Source organism: Arachis hypogaea, chromosome 5 (genome assembly GCF_003086295.3).
Source record: "Arachis hypogaea cultivar Tifrunner chromosome 5, arahy.Tifrunner.gnm2.J5K5, whole genome shotgun sequence".
Lineage (NCBI taxonomy): Eukaryota > Viridiplantae > Streptophyta > Magnoliopsida > Fabales > Fabaceae > Arachis > Arachis hypogaea.
In genome coordinates, this window is record NC_092040.1 from 34306381 (window position 1) to 34325520 (window position 19140).

Genomic DNA, 19140 nt, shown 5'->3' on the forward strand with positions numbered 1-19140 from the left:
GGACTTTGATCTCTCTGACGAAATTAACCAGAAACACCACAGCCTTAAAAAAAGAAAGAAAGAAACAATGGAAGAAGAAGGAGGGTGAGGAAAAGGGACTAGAAGTTAAATGTCATTGTAGGTAAAGAAAAATAGAAAGAGGAATGATAATAGTGAGAGACGCACGATAAGAGCAGAGCAAAGCATCACTACACCATTATGACATTGGCAGCTAGAGAGACATCCATGGCTACTCAGGCAAGAGTTAGTGGCTACGGAGTTTCAGTAATGAGGAACAGATTCAACAAGGGAGAAGATGACTAATGGGTGAAATTTTTGGGGTGAGTGAGACTGGGTAGGTCAAGTTTACGTATTTGTTGAGCTAGCTCATGAAAAGAACAGCGCCTTTAGCACCGTCACTGGGAGCGACGGAAAAAGTAAGACTGACTTAAAATTTTTTAAAGATAAATTTAATTAAAAAAAATTTAGGAACTAATGTAAAGAATCCATAATCTTTTGAAGACGAATTTTTTATCATTTATTTTTTTAAGGTTTTAAATTTTATTGTATTGTATCTTAACTCTTAAGCTTCTTAGCACACAACTATCAATCTATATTATTATTTATGTTTATTTTTGGGATTATAGGCTGTATTTATTTTTGAGAGTATAATAAGATAAAATATTGAAAACAAAACATAGAAGATGGAGATACAAAATTTTATGTTTTTATATTTTGTTTGGTAATAAATTAGAATAAATTATAAAAATTTAATTTATTTTTATTTTTTCATTTAAAAAATTAAAAAAAATATATAATAATAAAAAATATAATTATAAAAGATTTACAAGAATAATAAAAAAATAAAAAATAAGTTATGTCCTTTGTAAATGTCTCTGTGTCCTTCCTATTAGGATAGACACAAAATACACTAATTTAGTATCTTAATGTCCCGTAAACAAATGCAGCCTATAGGTAGAATTTGATCACTTTGAATGATCAACAAGATTTAATCTGTATATTTGTAACATCTGAAAAAGTGAAAAATAATTTTAGAATCAGAAAATAAATAATGTGATAATTTCTAAAATATAATTTTATCATAATTAGAAAAAACATATATATGTACATATTTGAAAATCATTAATTTAGAGAGAACTATTTTGCATAAAGGGTTAGAGCATATTGGAGGAAACATGTTTAAAAGTGTTCCAAAAGGCGATGCCATTTTGCTCAAGGTTAGGTTATTAGCATTGTAGCTACAATTTAAAGCATTCAAATTTATTTATTTATATAACAAAATCTAATATATTGTCATCATTTCAGCATGTATGTCATAACTGGGGAGACGAAGAATGTGTGATGTTTTTAAGAAACTGCTATGAAGCTTTGCCAGCACATGGGAAGGTCATAGTTTTGGATACTTTATTGCCTGAAATTCTCACATGAAGATGTTTCTTCCCTTCATAACCGTATACCATCTCCATTTCGAATTTAACCTGTATGATTCTAGTAACTGCATCAATCTTTTTCTGGTTTTTGGCGCTTGAGAGTTGAGATTGTGGATCCTCAATCATTACTTCAATCTTCTCAGGCTGGAACCAGAGGTGCACAAATCAGCATTCATTATTCTTGTACATTTACACACAAAGAACACACTAAAGATTTAAACTACCAAAATCCAAAAGGCCAAGAAAAAAAGGTACATCCGTACATGATTGTGTTTAATAAACTATTTTCTATTAACAATCATTAAGCTGCATGAAAGCAAATCAAGGTAGATGTTGGCCTTGGCAAAGCTTCATTTTTCTTTTTTTTACCCCTTTGAAAGCTGCTAGTATAAGCCGCATGCTAAAAGAGCTCTATCTCTATGAAGAGGATTTTCTACTTCTTTTGTCCTTATTTATTTTGAGGATGAAATTAATAATAATAACATTGTGTTCCTTTTTCAGATTTGGAGACTGGCTGATATAGAGCTTGCAAGGCTGAGAACCTCAAATGGCGGCTTGTTCGTCACCTCCTTCACTGTCAATGGGCATGAATCTGTGATCCAGAAGTAGGTGAATGCACTCTCTGGATGCCCTGAAGTGTTAGAGGTAAGACATATAAGTAAACATTAGATTGCCCTTGTGAGTTTTTCTTAGTACTCATTTGGAACTCATTATATTATTATCATAGGATAGAGAGTGAGGTTCCACTTCCACCCTATAGTGTTAAAAATGACAAAGTTTCAATTGAGTACATAAAACATGAGTCATTTTTATCACTACTTATAAATGAAATCCTCATTTTAACACACAATAGTATTCAAACTTAAACCACAGTTCACCTAGATGTGTTAGTGAAAGATTTAAAAACACACGAGTTTACAAATGTAATGTAAAATCTGCTGTAAATATATTGATACTTCAAAATGAAAAAACTACACAATGACAAGAAACTCATGCTGAAATATGGTCAATGAACCAAGTGAAAAGTGACTGGATGTCTGAACTTTTTCAAGTCGATGGGATCTTGAAGAGAAGTGTGACATGACTAAAGAATGTTCATGGAGTATAATGCCATATAATACCCAGTAAATTTTCAAGAAAAATTCAACTAAATCAAATAAATAAAGGGAAATGGATTAACAAGTTCATGAATATTTCATATGAATTTATGTTCCTCTGTGACAAAGGAGAGGCAATGAACATGGATCTATGAAAAAAAGCAATGCAAATGAAGCACTACCTCCATTGTCATGTTCAAAGCGTGCCCATGATTTATTTGGAAAAATGCCATGAGTTACATAAGCACTAATCTTTTCCGCTCCATGAGCTGCCAAAACTTTCTGAAAGATGAAAAACTTACAAGTTATGAAATAAAACATAGAGAAGCTTTCTTACAATAAATAATATAAGACTTTGATTTTGTGTAGTATGTTAGGTATGAATCCTCTTACATAAATGTCTGTACCTGACATTCTACTAGAGTTCCACCCGATTGAACCAAATCATCAACAATCACAACATGCCGAGCACTCGGATCTCCCTCCTTAATACGAACAATTCGTTGATCTCCTTCCCTAACTTTTGCACAAACTATCTGCATATGCATTGTGTAAGTGGTAACAGATGGAAGCAATGCTGAATGTGGCACCAGATTGATACACATGACATTTGCTAAGTTAGAGAAAATTATTAGAGCAATACCGTTGGAAAATGCTGGAGTTGCTTATGAAATCGTTTCCAAGCACCATCATCAGGAAAAGCAATTGATATCTGTGATACATGAATTCCCAACTTGTCAATGAAGAAGATAGTATGAAAGCAATTACTCATTCACTTTTTCAGTTAACATCAAATGAAATATAAGCATGTTTCTTTTCAGAATAATATGGAGAAGACTTGATGGTAAAATATGAGAAGCAAGTTTCAAAATGATAGGTTGATTACTTGCAAGTGCACAAGATCTGCAGTTTCTATCACTCAAAGGGGAAAAGCCAGAACAGTATATACAAAAAGAACACAAGTTTTCACAAAGGAGAAGAAATAAAGATAAATCCGTACATTGTCAGAATCAGGGAGATCTTGAAGCCTTCTTTTAAGCAATGGTATGCCACTCTCAAAGCACGGTAGAATGTTATCGCCAAAGTAGAATCTCTCCTGTGTTGAAGCAAATCATCAACCAATAAGGGAAAATAAGATATGAACCAACCAGCAACAACTATAAAAAGGAATTCATTCTACCAATATAAGGCATGAACCTGCAAAGCATGAATATCAAATGTCACCAAACTAGTAGGTCCTCCCCTAGAAATCGGTATATTTGACAAAAGCCTAGCCAAAGTAAAAGCCGTAGCAATATCTCCTTCATCTTCCATTCTTTCAGAAGTGCCAGTAGGGAAGAACGGAAGGACAAGGGTAAACGAGGAAATAAACAGTTTCGGCAATTGATAAATAACAGGTATCTGCTCAAAAATCACTGCTGGAGAACTGAACGATGCCAGAAAAGCTACATGCTGTCCACGAATACTTTGAGCATTTGGAATGAATATGTTGGGAAAACCATCAGGAAACTTTCTGAAGCATAATATAAAGCATTTCAGTGGAAACCCAAAAAATGTATTCAAAATGCAAACAAGGTAGGGAAAAAAAAGAACAAACAATACCAATGTAACATAGCAACAGTTTCAGTAACCTCAGGCATCACATCAAGATCATAATTTTAGCATCTTAAGTAAAATTACAGTTTAAGCCTATAATAGAAGAGGGAATAGAAAATTGGCAATGGTGAATTGAACTACTCCCTTAAACCCGTCAACTCATCATTGTTAACAGAAATTTCTGCATTTTCAATGTCGCTGTGAGTCCAATTAATTATTTTAAAATTATTTTGTTGATATTAAAATTTTATACCCTAATCATAAACTCTTAACCCTAAATCCTATATTACAAAACTAAACTCTAAAATTGTCTAATGTTGGCTATCTAAAAGTTGGTCCTGTAGTTTCTCCTAATTACTCTCTTAATGGGCATTTCCAAGTTCCGAAATTTGAACAACACACTACATCAATTCCATCACGAAACTGCAATTCAACTTAATAGGATCATAGAGACATTGAACTGGGAGAGTCCAGAGTCAACGAAAAACCAATACACATTACCACATTGGTCAAAAACACATATTGGCAAGACATAGCACGGGCAAGAAGAAAAGAAAAAAAAAAGAGAAACAGAGAAAATGAAACAAACCCCCAAGAGATAGTGCGGAGTTCGATGGTGTCAGATTCAGAGGCGATTTTCTGAGCAAGGGACTTGGTCTCGTCGCAGAAAAAGAGAACAACCTTTTTAGCATTCTTGGTGCGGAATTCAGATGAAGTAGCAGCGGAGACAGAGACCAACGAAGAAGAAAATGAGGAGGAGGAAGAGTTGTTGTTACCGTGAATGGAAGAGTCTTTGTTCATTTCCCGCACGTGCTCAATTGACCAGTTGCGGAGGTTGCTCTTGATCTCGCACGTGGAAGAGAAGCGGTTTTTGTTGTTGTTGTTATTGGAATTGGGAAGGAGGAAGTGGGGGTGAAGGGGAGAGGAGGGTTTGAGAGTGAGGGATCTGTTTTGGGACAAGAAGAAACTGGGTGGCGCCTCCATTCTCAGCAGTCCCCGGTTGCATCGCCGACACTATTTGTTAGAGTCACACACTATTTGGTGGCAGGTGCCAGTTGGAGTTTGAGTTTGGCACTAAACAAAAATACTATTAATCAGTAAGTAATTAATTCCCAGGAATGTTAGGTGACAAAGAAAAGGGGTGTCTATCGATCGGATTGTATCCGCCGATCCGTGGTAAATATCCGCATCCGATTCGAAAATTACGGATAAGATTCGATTCGTAAATTGACCGGATCGGATCCTATACCCTTTGTAGATCGGATTGCAAATATCTGTTCTACATCCGCGTATCTGATCCGCGGATCCGTAGATCCGCACAATAATAATTAAAAATAAATAAATATATATGTTTAGTATTATATTTACTTGTTTGTATATTTTAGTTAGTAATTATTATTCATATATGGTATTATTTTACTTTTATTATTTAGAAAGAGTTTGATTAAAAATATTTTAAGAATAAATAAGTTTAAAATATAAAAGAAATATTTTTATTAAATTTTTTTACATAGAAATATGATTAAAAAGAGAAGGTTTAATTATGCGGATATATCCGATATCCGATCCAATCCGATTCGCACATTTGCGAATCGGATCGGATCGGATCTGGCACTAAAAAGTGCGGATATCATATCCGATCCGATCCGATGAAAATTGTGCGGATTGGATCGAATTTTCGGCCATATCTGATCCGATTCGATTCGCGGACACCCCCTAACAAAGAATTAGATTGTCCACAATTTTGACCATTAAATAATCCTATAATAAAATATATTTTTTAAATTTTTAATAATTATTAAATAGTTTTTATTTAATTTAATTATAAATTAATTTCATATATTTTATTTAATTATAAAAATTATTTTTTATTTTATAAATTATTATTTTATCATTCATCTATTATGTTTATTAACAATCACAAACAAAAATAATAACGAATTAGATTTTCGATTGATCATAATAACTTTTGGCAATCCTAATCAATTAAAAGTTTATCTTTTGATCCATTACATCCCTCGAGCATTGTGAAATCGTGTTTCAAAGAGAATCGATCGATTGAATTTCAGGTTTCTCATAACTCAATCGATTGGATTGAGCTTCAGGTTATCACAAAACAATCGATTGAAATTGTAAGGCAGTATGATTTTCGCAAAAATCAATCAATTGGTCATATTAACAATTGATTGAAAGCTTCGAAGCAACTTGAGGTCTCACAATTCAATCGATTGGTTGTGTTGCCCAATCGATTGAAGTCTTCAAAGCAATATGGATTTGCCTTATTCAATCGATTTGTTGTGTTACCCAATCGATTGAATTATGCAATACGCGCCGTTCTCATTTTTCTTATCGTTTTTTTAAATTATTATCTTATTATTCATCTATCTTATCTTTCAAATTTTATCTTCAACTTTTAAGTTTTTATTTTGATTTAGATACTCTAATCTTATCTTTTCTTTGATATTAAGATTATAAATTGGTGAATAATCTATCACCAATTATTCAATTCCACAATTGGAATCGTATATCAATCTCTTTGATTATAAAAAATTTCATTGTTTTTCTTTCGGATATCCATCTATTTAATATCCAATTTTTCTTCATTCTTTATCTATCTATTTAATATCTAATATTTGTTCATTACTAATTGATAATCACAGTTGCAACAATCATCAAAGGTCCAATCAACTTTTTCATTATAGTGTTTAGAAAACAATCCACTGTTTTGATTACAAAATCAAGTTTAGTGAATAGAATCTCTAATTTTGCAATTCTTTGTTTCGATACTTTATTTGTGAAATTGATTGTGTAATGAAAATTTTTTTTATCTTTTAATAATTCACAGACATTGAAAAATACTAAAATGTAAATAAATTTTATTATTTTTTATTATTAATTAGCTAGCAAAGTAGCAATATTAGAAGCTATTTATTTTTTGTAATGTTATAAGACGGAATGTACTGAATTTTTTTTTTCATTGGATATCTTTAAGATGTCAGATATATTTACGGACACTGAGATGGATGAGCAATACCAGGAGGACGATGACATTAACCAACAAGAAGAGCTAGTTTGTGACCAAGATATGATAGATGAACAGAATGAATTCGAATAAGATTTCAGAGATGAATTTATTAAGGGAGCGTATTTTTCTGAATCTAATCTGTCAGAAGATACTTTTGAAGCTGCTTATGTGGTTGACTCCGTGCAAGACATTACAACTTTGAATTTCAATGAAAATTGTGCGGAGGAAATTGGTAAATATCACTTTTCTACTTTGCAGCTTGCATTTGATTTTTATCTGAAGTACTCAAAGTCGAAGGAGTTTAGTGCAAGGAAGAGTAAGACTTTTAAGAATAGTATTGGCGAGATTTACAGACAAAAGTTTGTATGTCATAGGCAAGGATTCAAGGAGGAGAAATATTACACGATAGAAAAAAGGAAGAAAGAACCTAAATTTGAAACAAGAACTGGGTGTGAAACCCGAATGGATGTTAAATTTGTACCTAAAACTAGAATGTGGCATATCTTTTATTTCTTTGATGAACACAACCATGATCTATTGGATACACAATTTAGTGCTATGTTGCCTGCCCATAGAAAAATGATAGAGACATATATTATGCAAATGATGAACATGCTAAAGTCCCGGATTAGCACTTCACAGATATTTGGTCTTCTAGCTAGTTAAGCAGGCGGGTATAAATTTGTCAGCTATGGTCCCAGAGATATGTATAATGAGATTGCTAGGCAAAGGCATCAAGTTCCTGGTGATGTAGCACGAATGTTGAAGAAGTTGGAGAATATGCGGTTGAAGGATCCACAGTTATATTTCAAGGCGTGTCATGATTCAAGAGGTTTGTTACGTAACTTGTTCTAGTCTGATGGGATTAGCCAACTAGACTACCAACTCTTCAGAGATGTCATTGCTTTTGATGCTACATACAAGAAGAACAAGTATAGTTGTCCATTAGTCATATTCAGCAGGGTTAACCACCACAACCAAACAATTATTTTTGCTGCTGCGTTAATTGTGGATGAAACTACTGATACATATATTTGGCTCCTGTGTCAGCTCATGTTTGCCACGAAGGGTAAGACCCCGACCTCAATAATAACTGATGGGCCATGGCGATTAGGAATGCAGTAAGAGATGTATTTTTCGAAGTCAGACATAGATTATGTGCTTGGCACCTTATTCGAAATACGACTAGCAATGTTGAAAATCCATCGTTTACATCTAAATTCAGAAAAATCATGTTGGGAGACTATGAGATTCCCGTGTTTAAGCGTAAGTGGGTTCAACTTATTGAAGAATTTGGCCTTGAGGATAAGCGTTGGGTGAATAACATGTATGAAGAGAAGCATATGTGGGCTACTGCATATATAAGAGGTAAGTTTTTTGCTGGCTTTAGAACTACCTCAAGATGTGAAGGTTTACACTCAGTTGTGATAAGGTATGTGGGGTTGCAGTACGATTTGACAAGTTTTGTAGAGCATTTTCAAAGGTGTGTTGCACACTTGCGCTTTAAAGAATTTAATACTGATTATGAATCTACACGTAGGGTGCCCATCATGCAGACTTGTATAGAGCTGCTAGAGAGATTTGTTGCTGAGGTATACACTCATGAGATATTTCTATTATTTCTGTCATTTCTTTCTAGAGCTGGATCAATGCGGGTGCTAAACATAGAGAATAACAATGATTTCTCAAAGTACATTGTGTGTAAGCATGGGAGGCCCGATTTTCTGTGGACTGTTGAATTTTGTCAAGAAGAAATGATCATGTGTTCTTGTTTAAGAATGGAGTCATTTGGAATTCCTTGTGAACATATTATGAAAGTTCTGATTGACAAAGACATTTGTGTGATCCCCCCATCAATAGTGTTGGATAGATGGACAAAGACAGTGAAATCAGCATTCAATGATGCAAGTGGGTTCACCAGGGATGCTGTTGTTATTAGTCGTCAAAGTGACTTGATGAAATTTTCTAAACAATTGGCTGTTGTTGCTGCTAAAGTCCCATAGAGATTTTAAGAGACACGTGACATTATTATGGGGTTGTATTCGTCTTACAAGACTGCAGACGAAGGCACTACGCAACCTCAGTCAGGTGTAGCTAAAAGTAGGAATTCGTATGTACATCAAACCGATATAGGCTCAAGACAATCATCTAAGAAGAAGTGGCAACGTTGTAGTGTTTGTCAAATGGAAGGACATACGAAGACAACATGTCGTTGGCAAAAGAACATTGACAACAACGTTATGGAAGATGAAGCTAATGGTTCAGATAACGGCAACATGTATACCAAACCGACTCCTGGTTTAGATAGTGATAATTAGCAACCTTCCTGAACTTAATATTTTTGCGTAGAGAATCACTTACATATTCGTGTTTAATTTTTTTTACTATATTAATAAAATTTTCTATATTCTTCCAATATTCGTACTTATATTTTTAGTTGAAATGATTGTCAAATAAATCTTGGTTAGACAATAAACAAATTAATGATTTATTTAATTCATAGAGTTATTAATTTATATGGATTATTGTTAATAAAAATTTTATTGAATCCATTGGCATCGACAAATCGGTCGAACCGTGAATTGATATAAATTACGATTCGGTTATATATTAAAACCACAAAAATAGAAAATCGGAATTGAACCATTAAATCGGCCAAAAACCGATAGGTCGAACCGAATCGGGACCAGACTGGGTTTTTGAATTTGACCAAAAGCGCTGCCGTTTTGTGTGCTGATCCACTAATACCCTAACCATTACCAACGCAGCAACCCTAACTTACTACAACGGCGCAACAGCAGCAGCATACACTCCCTCCCTCCCATCAGCTTCGAGCTCATCGTTCCTCTCAACGCCAGCTCACTCACTCCCTCACTTCCGTTCAGCCTCCGGACTTCTCCTACCGCATCGCAAGTTGGACCTTCGAAGCTCACTCCCTCACTCCTGCTCGTGCAGCTAACAATTCTGCAGTGGAAGCACAGTAGCCGGGTGAGCCTCCTGCCTCCGTCGCGAAGCTCTGTTCCACCGTTGCCAGCGCCATCTTTGTTCCACCGATCAGCGCTGCTCTCCCTCTTGATAAGAATCTGCTTTGGTCTAGCTTCTATCTTCTAGGTATTTGTTTATAACAATAATTGTTGAATAATTATTGTCTTTAATTTCCTGCATGCACTTGATTCTGCAGTAGACGCATGTAAGAGATATTGCAAATTTCGTCCATCATAAGGTTCAGTCACCACCTATCTTGAATGCACATTCATTTGGAGTACTTATCATTCAGTATTATATCTCCTCTTTGGGAAGCAACAACCCTGAAGGTACTTTCCAATTTCCTTATGATTCTGCTACATGTTTTTATAGTTAATTAAGGTACCAGTATATTACTAATTCTCCCATCATATGAATATCATATATATCATTTTAGTCTCAGATACCTACTTTCCTTGAAGATTTTCATCTGATTGAGTTTGATTTTACTAATACAAAATACAAATCCAAAGCTTAGAGGAGCTATCCTTGTCTGCTCTGTGCCTCCTTCTGGTAACAGGTTAGTAACTAAGATCACTAGTGTGTTACCATTACTTTTGAATAAAGTGATTGTAGCCTAACTCAATTGTGATTTCACTTGTTGAGAATTCTTTTTTATTTTTGTTAGTGGTCTTGTCTGGCGATATCTCTTTACCAAGCCAATTGCTGCCTTCAAGGTATTTTGAACAGACTTTCTCAAGAATGTGATTCTTCTATATTACCTTCTTATATGTATATATCCATTGACCTGGTCGCAGGTGACATGCAGCTTGGCAGTAATAGCTTTTCAAACATCTCTTCCTCTTTGTAGAGAGACATTTTTCTCAGCCACAATGGAGGATCATATTGTTAAAAGGTTTGTTTATGATCATGTCAATTGAAATTCGATATCAGAAGAACATAGATAAAAACTTAAGTTATGTTGTATGGAACCATGGAATTACAGAATCCATGATTTTTTAAAGAAGTAAAGCACACTAGTCTACCATAGCTATGACTTTATTTGGTTTAATTCAAATAGATAAGTCTAGAAACTAAACTTATAAACCCCCTTAACAAGAGTATGTATTTTTCTGTGAAATATCAAATGGTCTATTCATATTGAGTATCACTATCATGCCTTTAGCTTGGTTTGTGTTTGCATTTCAGATATCAGGAGCTAATGAAAGAAAGTTCGAGATTGTCATTCTTTGATTTAAGAAAGCTGAATGCATCACTTCCGGTTCCTTCGGCGCCAAACTGCCCTGTCAATGTCCTGGTTTTGGGTGCGAAAAATGACTTTATTGTGGTATGTTGTTCTATGTCAAACATTCGAAAAGAGTTTCTTTCTCCCTCAGATGATGTCAAACTCAAGTTCACTAAGCTATTGTTGTTTATAGGATACCGAAGGACTAAATGAGACGGCAAAATTTTACATGGATTAATGGTTTGGACAAGTGAGACTTTGAGACAGAGGACATATTTTTTGTTCTTCTCTTCTTTAGCTTTAAGTAGTTGCAGATGAGCAAAGTTGAAGGTGCTACAAATCTTCAACTTAAGGCAATATGAAAGGTTTCAACCAAAATTTTCATTGAGTTGTAATTATTCAAAATTATATATATTTGTAAATTATTAAAATTATTTCGTTGTTGAGAAAATTAATTCAAAACTACAAATTTATATCATTTATAATTGTTGTGAAAATTCACCTAATAATCTTTATTAAATAAAATAATACAATTGTAATTTAAGTAAAACCACATATATTTCTCATTGGATGGAAATGAAAGAAATATATTGTTTGTTATATTAAATAAAATATTTTTCATTTTTTTCTCACTCAATTTTCTTATTCTTCTCCTATTTTCACTTCTGAGTTTTATTATACAGATTAATCAAATATCAAGGAATACGCTCAGTGTCAATTACAGGATTCGAGGCAAAAAAATTATTTGAGTATGATAATTAAATACAATGGTCTTAGTAAACTTGTATTCTACAACTACTTTTGATATTTGAATGGTTAACATAAGCCATTGTAATAAATACTTCTAATTAAATTTGCTACTTTGTAATTAACAATTTCATCACATTTGCATCAAGAATATTATAGTGTCGGTTAATAGATTTTTAAAAATCCTTATTAATGGAAATTTCTTTTTATTTTGGACCTGAATAAGTTTAACGTACGCCTCACAAATATAAATAAGGAAGAGAATTTAAGGAAAAAAATAAAAATTATTTATCATACTAGTTCAAATCTTGAATATATGAAAACATAAAAATAGAATGCACACAAATTAAAATATGGGATTTTATCATCAAAGTAAATTATTTGTATAAAGTAAAATATAATTCACCATACATAATATTTGTATGGCATTGTTGCTGAAATAATAAATAAAAATGGCATTACTTCATCATAAAAATATGAGTTTTGTTAAAGTAAGATATCTATATAATGCATAGAAATAGAGTGAAATTGTAAAAGCTACAAAATAAAAAATATCTATTTAAGAAGTCATTCTAAAATAACTAAAGAAGTATATCCACCAAACCTAACAAATAAATAATCAATAATCAAAGTATTGTAATTTATCAAAGTAACTACTATTATCTTTACATCTCATAGTTTGTGTGCATATTTCAAAACTTATTGGCCGACGCTATAATTCATGACTTCTCCTGGTTGATCCGACTCCTGAATAAATGCACGGCGGTTATCATGCGAATATCATGATCCTCAAACTGCAATTTATTTATTATGAATTAGTACAAAAAAAATAGAGTATAAATGTTATAGATTTGTAAAAGCTTCTCACCTTATTGTTGTCCTTTGGTTTAAACTCAAAAGTCATATCCATCCACTTTATTACCCAAGTTACAGAATTCCAGCTTGAACTACATTGAGGTATATCTTTTAGCCTTATAATTTTGTAGTTATGAAATTATTTATTATACTCTTGAATGTCATCATCTTTGTAAAAGTTTGACATGATGCTTTGCTGCAGTATGTTTGCCTGATTTCAATTAACTAGTTAAATAATAGAAACAAAAAATCCAAAGCAAATAAGCTTATAAAAATTTTTTATGGCCTTACTAAGGTCTTGATAACACGTTCACGATAGTGAATTCTGTCATCATTAAAATGGGTGTCCAAGTGATAGATTATACGATCGTCAACCGAGATTACCATTAGATACCAATGGTCATCCTCTTGATAGGAACATATATCTAGACCATAAAATTTGCCCGTGTGTTATGTATGTTGATAAGGAAAAATTATATTCAACAAACAATATCCAAAAAAAATCTTACAAATTTTAAATCAGAAGTAGATTGGATAAATTTGTATATATAGTGTTTCATCTTTTGCTCTAAATATATCTTGCTGAAGACATCCACCTAAAAATATTAATGCATTCATATAACTATTACTACATGATAAAGCATGGTTCTTTATCAGCATTACATTTATAACTTATAATTAGTAAAATTATCTTGTTAGGTGTTATAGAACATACCACAAATTTCGGTGAAAGTTGTCATGTTTTCTTGAAACTTACATCAGATTGCTCATCGGTGCATCTCATTGCCACTAATTCAAGAATCTGAACCATAATCCAAATATATTACTAAATTGTGCGAAAAATCAAATGTAAATTAATTAATAGATGATTTGTGTACCTTATCCGTAATGGGTCTATCAGATAAAAAATGATTAAAATCTTATCTAGTAGCTCTGATTGTGTCTGTACCACAAGTTCTTCACTATTTCAATTAAAAACCAAAACACATTAGATGGGTCCTCATTGATTGACAAGATGGATAATATCAAAATAACTTACGATAGATCTAGCGAGGCTGAAAATGCATATGCGTAGGCCTTTATCTGATCTTCCAAAAGACGCATGGTTGGAGTTGACATAAATTTACACTTCATTGACTATAAAGTTTAACACAAGAGTATTAGCAATACTCATTATAGACTAGATGGTTAATTAGCACTACTCATAATAAATTAGATAATTAAAGATTGGTGCTTAAGAGGTAATTACGTTAGTGATGAAAAAGAAATAAATAGGTCTTCTATAGTCTTTTGTGGGTTAGCTCAGTGCATAAGACGCCTTAGATTTATTGAATAATTTGGGCTCAATCTTTGGCTTTCTAACTTTGGCTGGAGGAGTGAACAGTAATTTTTTCTGTGTCCCCATAATAGTCTTACCCTAAGAAAAATAATAGGTCAATAAACACTTATTATCATGTTAGGAATATACTAGTAAAAAATATGATGCATGAATTTTACTACACATGCATATACCTTTGATATATTTTTCTTTTTCGTTGCGACTCTTATAGTTAGGGATACTGGTTTGTCCATATTGATTTTGATGTTGAACGCATCATCGTGAGTGAAAGTCCTCTTGTCCAGTTCAATAAGATCATCCTCATCATCTGATATAGCAGTATGAATATCAATATCCGAACTCTTAGCCTTCAACCTATTTGAGAATGGACATGTCTTTTGTGAAGAAAATTTGGTTGAAATCTCAAAATCATTGTTCAAACTCAGTTGTGATATCATTGTCTCAATGTGGCTTACAGATTCAAGGATTTTATCAATTTTTTTTGTCTCGGGCCATGTTTATAACTCTCATTGATTGCAAACATTTTAGGTAAAATAATTTCATATAAATATAAAAATACAAAAAGAGTGATGGTTGTTCTGCTGAGATTGTCAATGGAATAAGATAAAGATTTCTCTAATCACAACTAATAGTCTAAAAATGTTTATAATATATAAAATGTATTACATAATATAAATTGTATTACTATTTGTCAAATTAAATTACCTGCATGCTAAGGGACCTCTTTCACTTTACTAGACAATTTTTCACTTTTATTTACATCCTTATTTTGAATAACATCATCATTGATAACAAAGTTATCCCGTAGAAAGAAAACACAATAAATTAAATTACTCATAATATATTCTACTAAAAATTTAAAGCCCATTACATCTTACCTTAGCATTAGGAATTGTAGTTCCAATTTAATCACCAAAATCAAGTGTGATAAGATCACAGTCTGTAGCCAGTGACATATTCTATGTATTACATGCATCATGGGGACTAAATTTTCGTTAAGAAGAATATCCATGATTATTATCAACTGAAGAATATTGTATGAGTAAATTTTATTGAAAGGCAAATACTTAAAATAATTTGTCAAAGTACAAAAAATTAGTCGGAGTGAGCATATATATATATATATATATATATATATATATATATATATATATATATATATATATATATACCCAATAAAGATAATCAAATTTTAATTCTATCTTTTTTAAAACTTTTAAATTAAGTGAACAATTCTAAAAATTTTTATGTTATCTTATCTTTTAGTTAAAATCAAAATACAAATTGAATTTTATCTTGATTTTTATTTTATAATTTAACAAAGTAAATTTTATTAATTCATATAATTATATCTTATCTACAATTAGTTTTAAGTAGATAAATACTCAAATAATAATAATAATAATAATAATAATAATAATAATAATAATAATAATAATAATAATAATAGACGGATCACTAATAATTAATTAAACTAATTGAATAGCACTATACGTGTTCAAGCACTTACCAATCAATTGAAACAAAATATTTTAGATATTTCAATCGATTTCATTAGTAAAACAATTGATTGAATCAGTAATTGTGGATACTTCAATCGATTACACTAACAAAACAATCGATTGAATCAGTAATTGAGGATAATTCAATCGATTGTACTAACAAAACAATCGATTGAATCAGCAATTGACGATACATCAATCGATTTCACTAACAAAACAATCGATTGAATGCATACAAACTCCTAATTGCAAGCATTCTTCGATCGATTGGTTTCCTAATTCAATCGATTGAATGCATATCAATTGATTTCAAGAACAACTAAAACAATTTCAAGACCCTGAAACAGATTTTTTTCATTCTTCGACACATTTTCTTCATGGTCCAGGCCTTGGGATGATGTCCCTTGGGTTTGTGATGCCTAGATTAATGTATAGAAGATCAATTGCTTCTCCTTGACGATTGATAGCTTTAATTTGCCTATCTTGACACTGCCTCATATCAGCAAATTGCCCCTCCATATATAATCTTATGCTTTGCAATTCATCCATCAAATCTCGCATTGTTGGCAAAGGAGGCGGTGGTGGTGGGGGTTCCTGGGATTGTGCTTGCACCTCAGGCTCTTGTGGTTGTCCTTGGATCTGAGGTTCTTGGACATCCGGATCTCTTCTCATCTGTCTTAGAGTGCTGTCATCAATCTTGGCTACATTACTCAAGACAATACTTTTCTCTTCACTCAAGTCAATTCCAAGCCATTTGAAAATCTTGGTCCATTGACAAGTATATCCTAAACCAACACTTGATTTTTTTTTCTTCATTTCAAGCATATAATGAACCATAAAATAAGGCCAGTTTATCTCCTTTCCAATCACCATAGCCCAAAGCACTAGAATATCTTCGTTAAACAAGATTTCATGATTATGTTTTCTTGGAATCAACATGTATGAAAACAAATACATCAATATATGCTGCTCATTACCCAAACCACTGCAACTTATATTACCTCTAGCGTCCATATGTGAATTCTCATACTACAAACTCTGCAAACCAACTAATCTATTATATTCACCCCATTCCTCATCTGGCGTAATATCTCCAATAAATTTTACCCTATGATAAACTAAATTCCATTGTTCAGCTAATTATTCCAAAGTAACTCTATAATGCCGTGACCCTAAATCAAACTCAATAAGCGGCATTACTTCCTCATCCTCTTCATCAGTTTCAGGAACAACATAATTTAAAGTACTATAAACAGCCATAACCAAGTGCGGATAATAATCATCCTTAGTTTGTACAAAATCAGTCAAGTGCTGTGTTTGCAAAGTATTCCAGACCAAATTATAATGTCTATTATGAATGAACTCGACTGTTATGTACCTGGGAGAAACAATTGCCCTTGACTCAAACTTCTCCACATAGTTGTTCAATGCCCTCGGAGACGGCAGCCACCTTGCCATGTAATGGGATGAAACAACTAGTCTGGCATATGCAGAACTTTCACCCTCAATCCTAGCTCTTTTGGCATTCTTAGTTCCGGCCATTTTGGGGATATTGGTTCGGTGGGTTTTGTAAGGATTTGGATGAGGATTAATAATATGTATGTAGTTTGGAGTGGATGTTGGTGAGATTGGAGAAGAAGAAGAGAGAAGCTTTCTGGATTTAGAGAGAGAAGAGAGGTGCAAAAATGGTGATGTTATGTTTTAAAACAAGGAGAGAGTCTGAATACGCATGGTTACCAGGTTTAATATATAGCGCAATTCAAAATTCAACCGATTGAATCATCTTACCAATAGATTGAATGCAGAAAAAAAAACTTATTTACATCACATTCCAATCGATTGAATTGGAATATATCATTAGTCACGTACAAACTTCAATCGAGTTTGAGATATTTTGGTTGAGTAAATATGAGTTTTATGAGAGAAAACGAGTTTAGAGTGACATTGTTTTCAAAATTTCGGAAAATGTTATAAAAATTGGTTTTGGTTTTAAGGAAAATGATTTAAGAAAAAGTGATTCTTGGCATGCGGTAAACTGAATGTATATTGCCATTGAAGTGACTGGAAAAGTTGAGATTGAGGATTCTCTCTCTTGCTACATTAGACAAGTTGAGGTTGAGGATTCTCTCATTTGTTATGGTGGACAAGATTGAGGTTGAGAATTCTCTCTCTTGTCGCACCAGGGAGTTGGATAGAAGGTTGATGATTCTTTTCAATCCAATTCTATATTATTAATTCGATTTTTGGTTATGATTAAAATTATGTTTGATGAAATGATATTTGGATTGATGTTGTGAAGATGGTGGTTTGATCCTACTCGCAGATAGACTAGTTAAGGTTGAGGATTCCCTCTTTTGTTATGGTGGGCAAGTGGGGTTGAGGATTCCTCTCTTGCTACATCGGTGAATTGATTGGAGAAGGTTGAGGATTTTCTTCAATTCAATTTCTGGCTATGGTGTAAATGAGTTAGATCGAGAATTCTCTATCGTTACATTACAGTCTCTCTCTGGTTGGGAGATTGAGGATTCCCTCCTGCAAGGTTGATGATTTCCTTCGTATTGAGAGACAATATCTAGGTTAGCTACCGGACACGTCGAGTCTAGCTGTATAACCGACAGATGATCTCATTGGCCATATGGTAGGCATGTATCATTGTATTTATGTGCATTTTTTGGGTGTCATCTTGTATTTGACTTGCCTAATTGAATAATTGTACTTATATGCTAATTGAACTACTTGCCTTAACTGTCCTCTCTGTTTGTGTATTCCTTGTATTGTTTTATCTGGGCTTGAGCAACTGAGAGATCCCTCATACTGGCGGTGATGATGCTGAGGATTGTTCCTGATGTGGCACTGGCAGTAAGTGTTCCCTGATTGTGATTGCCTTATATCGTTTGATGCCGGTATTGATTTTATTTTGAGATTGAGTTTTGATGGTGATCTGATTTAAGTTGGGTCAGAAACCGTGTTTTGACTTGATTTGGGTTGGAGGCCGAGTTAGTTTGATTTGGAACGGAGACTGTAATAAGATTTGATTATATGTTTGGTTGGAGGCTCTAATTGACTAGGTTATGAAATATTAATTGAGTTTTGAAATTCTTATAACTAAAGAAGTGAACTTTGAATAATAATAAATTGTTAATGTTTTGAATAGATTCATAAGACAAACGATAATTACTACAGTTGAAATCAAATCTTTTATTTATACGTATTCTCTTTTGACAATTCTTAAAAATCCTTTACCGAGAATTCTGTAAAGGATGATGTTCTCACTCGCTATAGATTTTCCTTTTCAGGATGAACGAAGAGTTTAAGGAGTTCTTTCTGCACATCTGACTG

At 32.9% G+C, this 19140-nt stretch overlaps 3 protein-coding genes across 5 annotated transcripts; 2 read left to right on the plus strand and 1 right to left on the minus strand.

The window, feature by feature from the left end:
• Positions 1–1239: 1239 nt before the first annotated feature.
• LOC112801166 (ribose-phosphate pyrophosphokinase 4) lies at positions 1240–5232 on the minus strand. 2 transcript variants are annotated; one of them, XM_025843744.3, is made up of 8 exons: positions 4713–5232; positions 3725–4040; positions 3528–3623; positions 3171–3239; positions 2935–3063; positions 2710–2809; positions 1973–2061; positions 1240–1574 (listed from the first exon to the last, which is right to left on the minus strand). In XM_025843744.3, exons 1-8 carry the CDS (start codon positions 5105–5107, stop codon positions 1359–1361), a joined length of 1410 nt encoding a protein of 469 aa, XP_025699529.1. In that variant the 5' UTR covers positions 5108–5232; the 3' UTR covers positions 1240–1358. The 2 variants fall into 2 exon arrangements, with proteins under 2 accessions (XP_025699529.1, XP_025699530.1); XM_025843745.3 differs by lacking the exon at positions 1240–1574 and having other exon boundaries at positions 1588–2061.
• Positions 5233–8251: 3019 nt separating this feature from the next.
• Positions 8252–9151, plus strand: LOC112803423 (protein FAR1-RELATED SEQUENCE 5-like). Its single transcript, XM_025846919.1, has one exon. It carries the CDS (start codon positions 8252–8254, stop codon positions 9149–9151), a length of 900 nt encoding a protein of 299 aa, XP_025702704.1.
• A 785-nt stretch (positions 9152–9936) lies between these two features.
• On the plus strand, positions 9937–11843 carry LOC112799647 (uncharacterized). Of its 2 annotated transcripts, XM_025841712.2 has the most exons (7): positions 9937–10239; positions 10330–10462; positions 10646–10692; positions 10801–10849; positions 10931–11028; positions 11322–11460; positions 11552–11843. In XM_025841712.2, the coding sequence occupies exons 2-7, from the start codon at positions 10394–10396 to the stop codon at positions 11594–11596; spliced, it is 447 nt and encodes a 148-aa protein (XP_025697497.1). In that variant the 5' UTR covers positions 9937–10239; positions 10330–10393; the 3' UTR covers positions 11597–11843. The 2 variants fall into 2 exon arrangements, with proteins under 2 accessions (XP_025697497.1, XP_025697498.1); XM_025841713.2 differs by having other exon boundaries at positions 9937–10462.
• Positions 11844–19140: the final 7297 nt, after the last annotated feature.

Coding starts and splice junctions, on each gene's coding strand:
- LOC112801166 (XM_025843744.3), bottom strand. CDS start 5,107: ATGGAGGCGCCACCCAGTTTCTTCTTGTCCCAAAACAGATCCCTCACT. Junction 2,062..2,709: donor CTTTGAACATGACAATGGAG/GTAGTGCTTCAT, acceptor CTAACACTTCAG/GGCATCCAGAGAGTGCATTC. Junction 1,575..1,972: donor CGAACAAGCCGCCATTTGAG/GTTCTCAGCCTT, acceptor CTCTGGTTCCAG/CCTGAGAAGATTGAAGTAAT.
- LOC112803423 (XM_025846919.1), top strand. CDS start 8,252: ATGGCGATTAGGAATGCAGTAAGAGATGTATTTTTCGAAGTCAGACAT.
- LOC112799647 (XM_025841713.2), top strand. CDS start 10,394: ATGCACATTCATTTGGAGTACTTATCATTCAGTATTATATCTCCTCTT. Junction 10,463..10,645: donor GGGAAGCAACAACCCTGAAG/GTACTTTCCAAT, acceptor ACAAATCCAAAG/CTTAGAGGAGCTATCCTTGT. Junction 10,850..10,930: donor AGCCAATTGCTGCCTTCAAG/GTATTTTGAACA, acceptor ACCTGGTCGCAG/GTGACATGCAGCTTGGCAGT.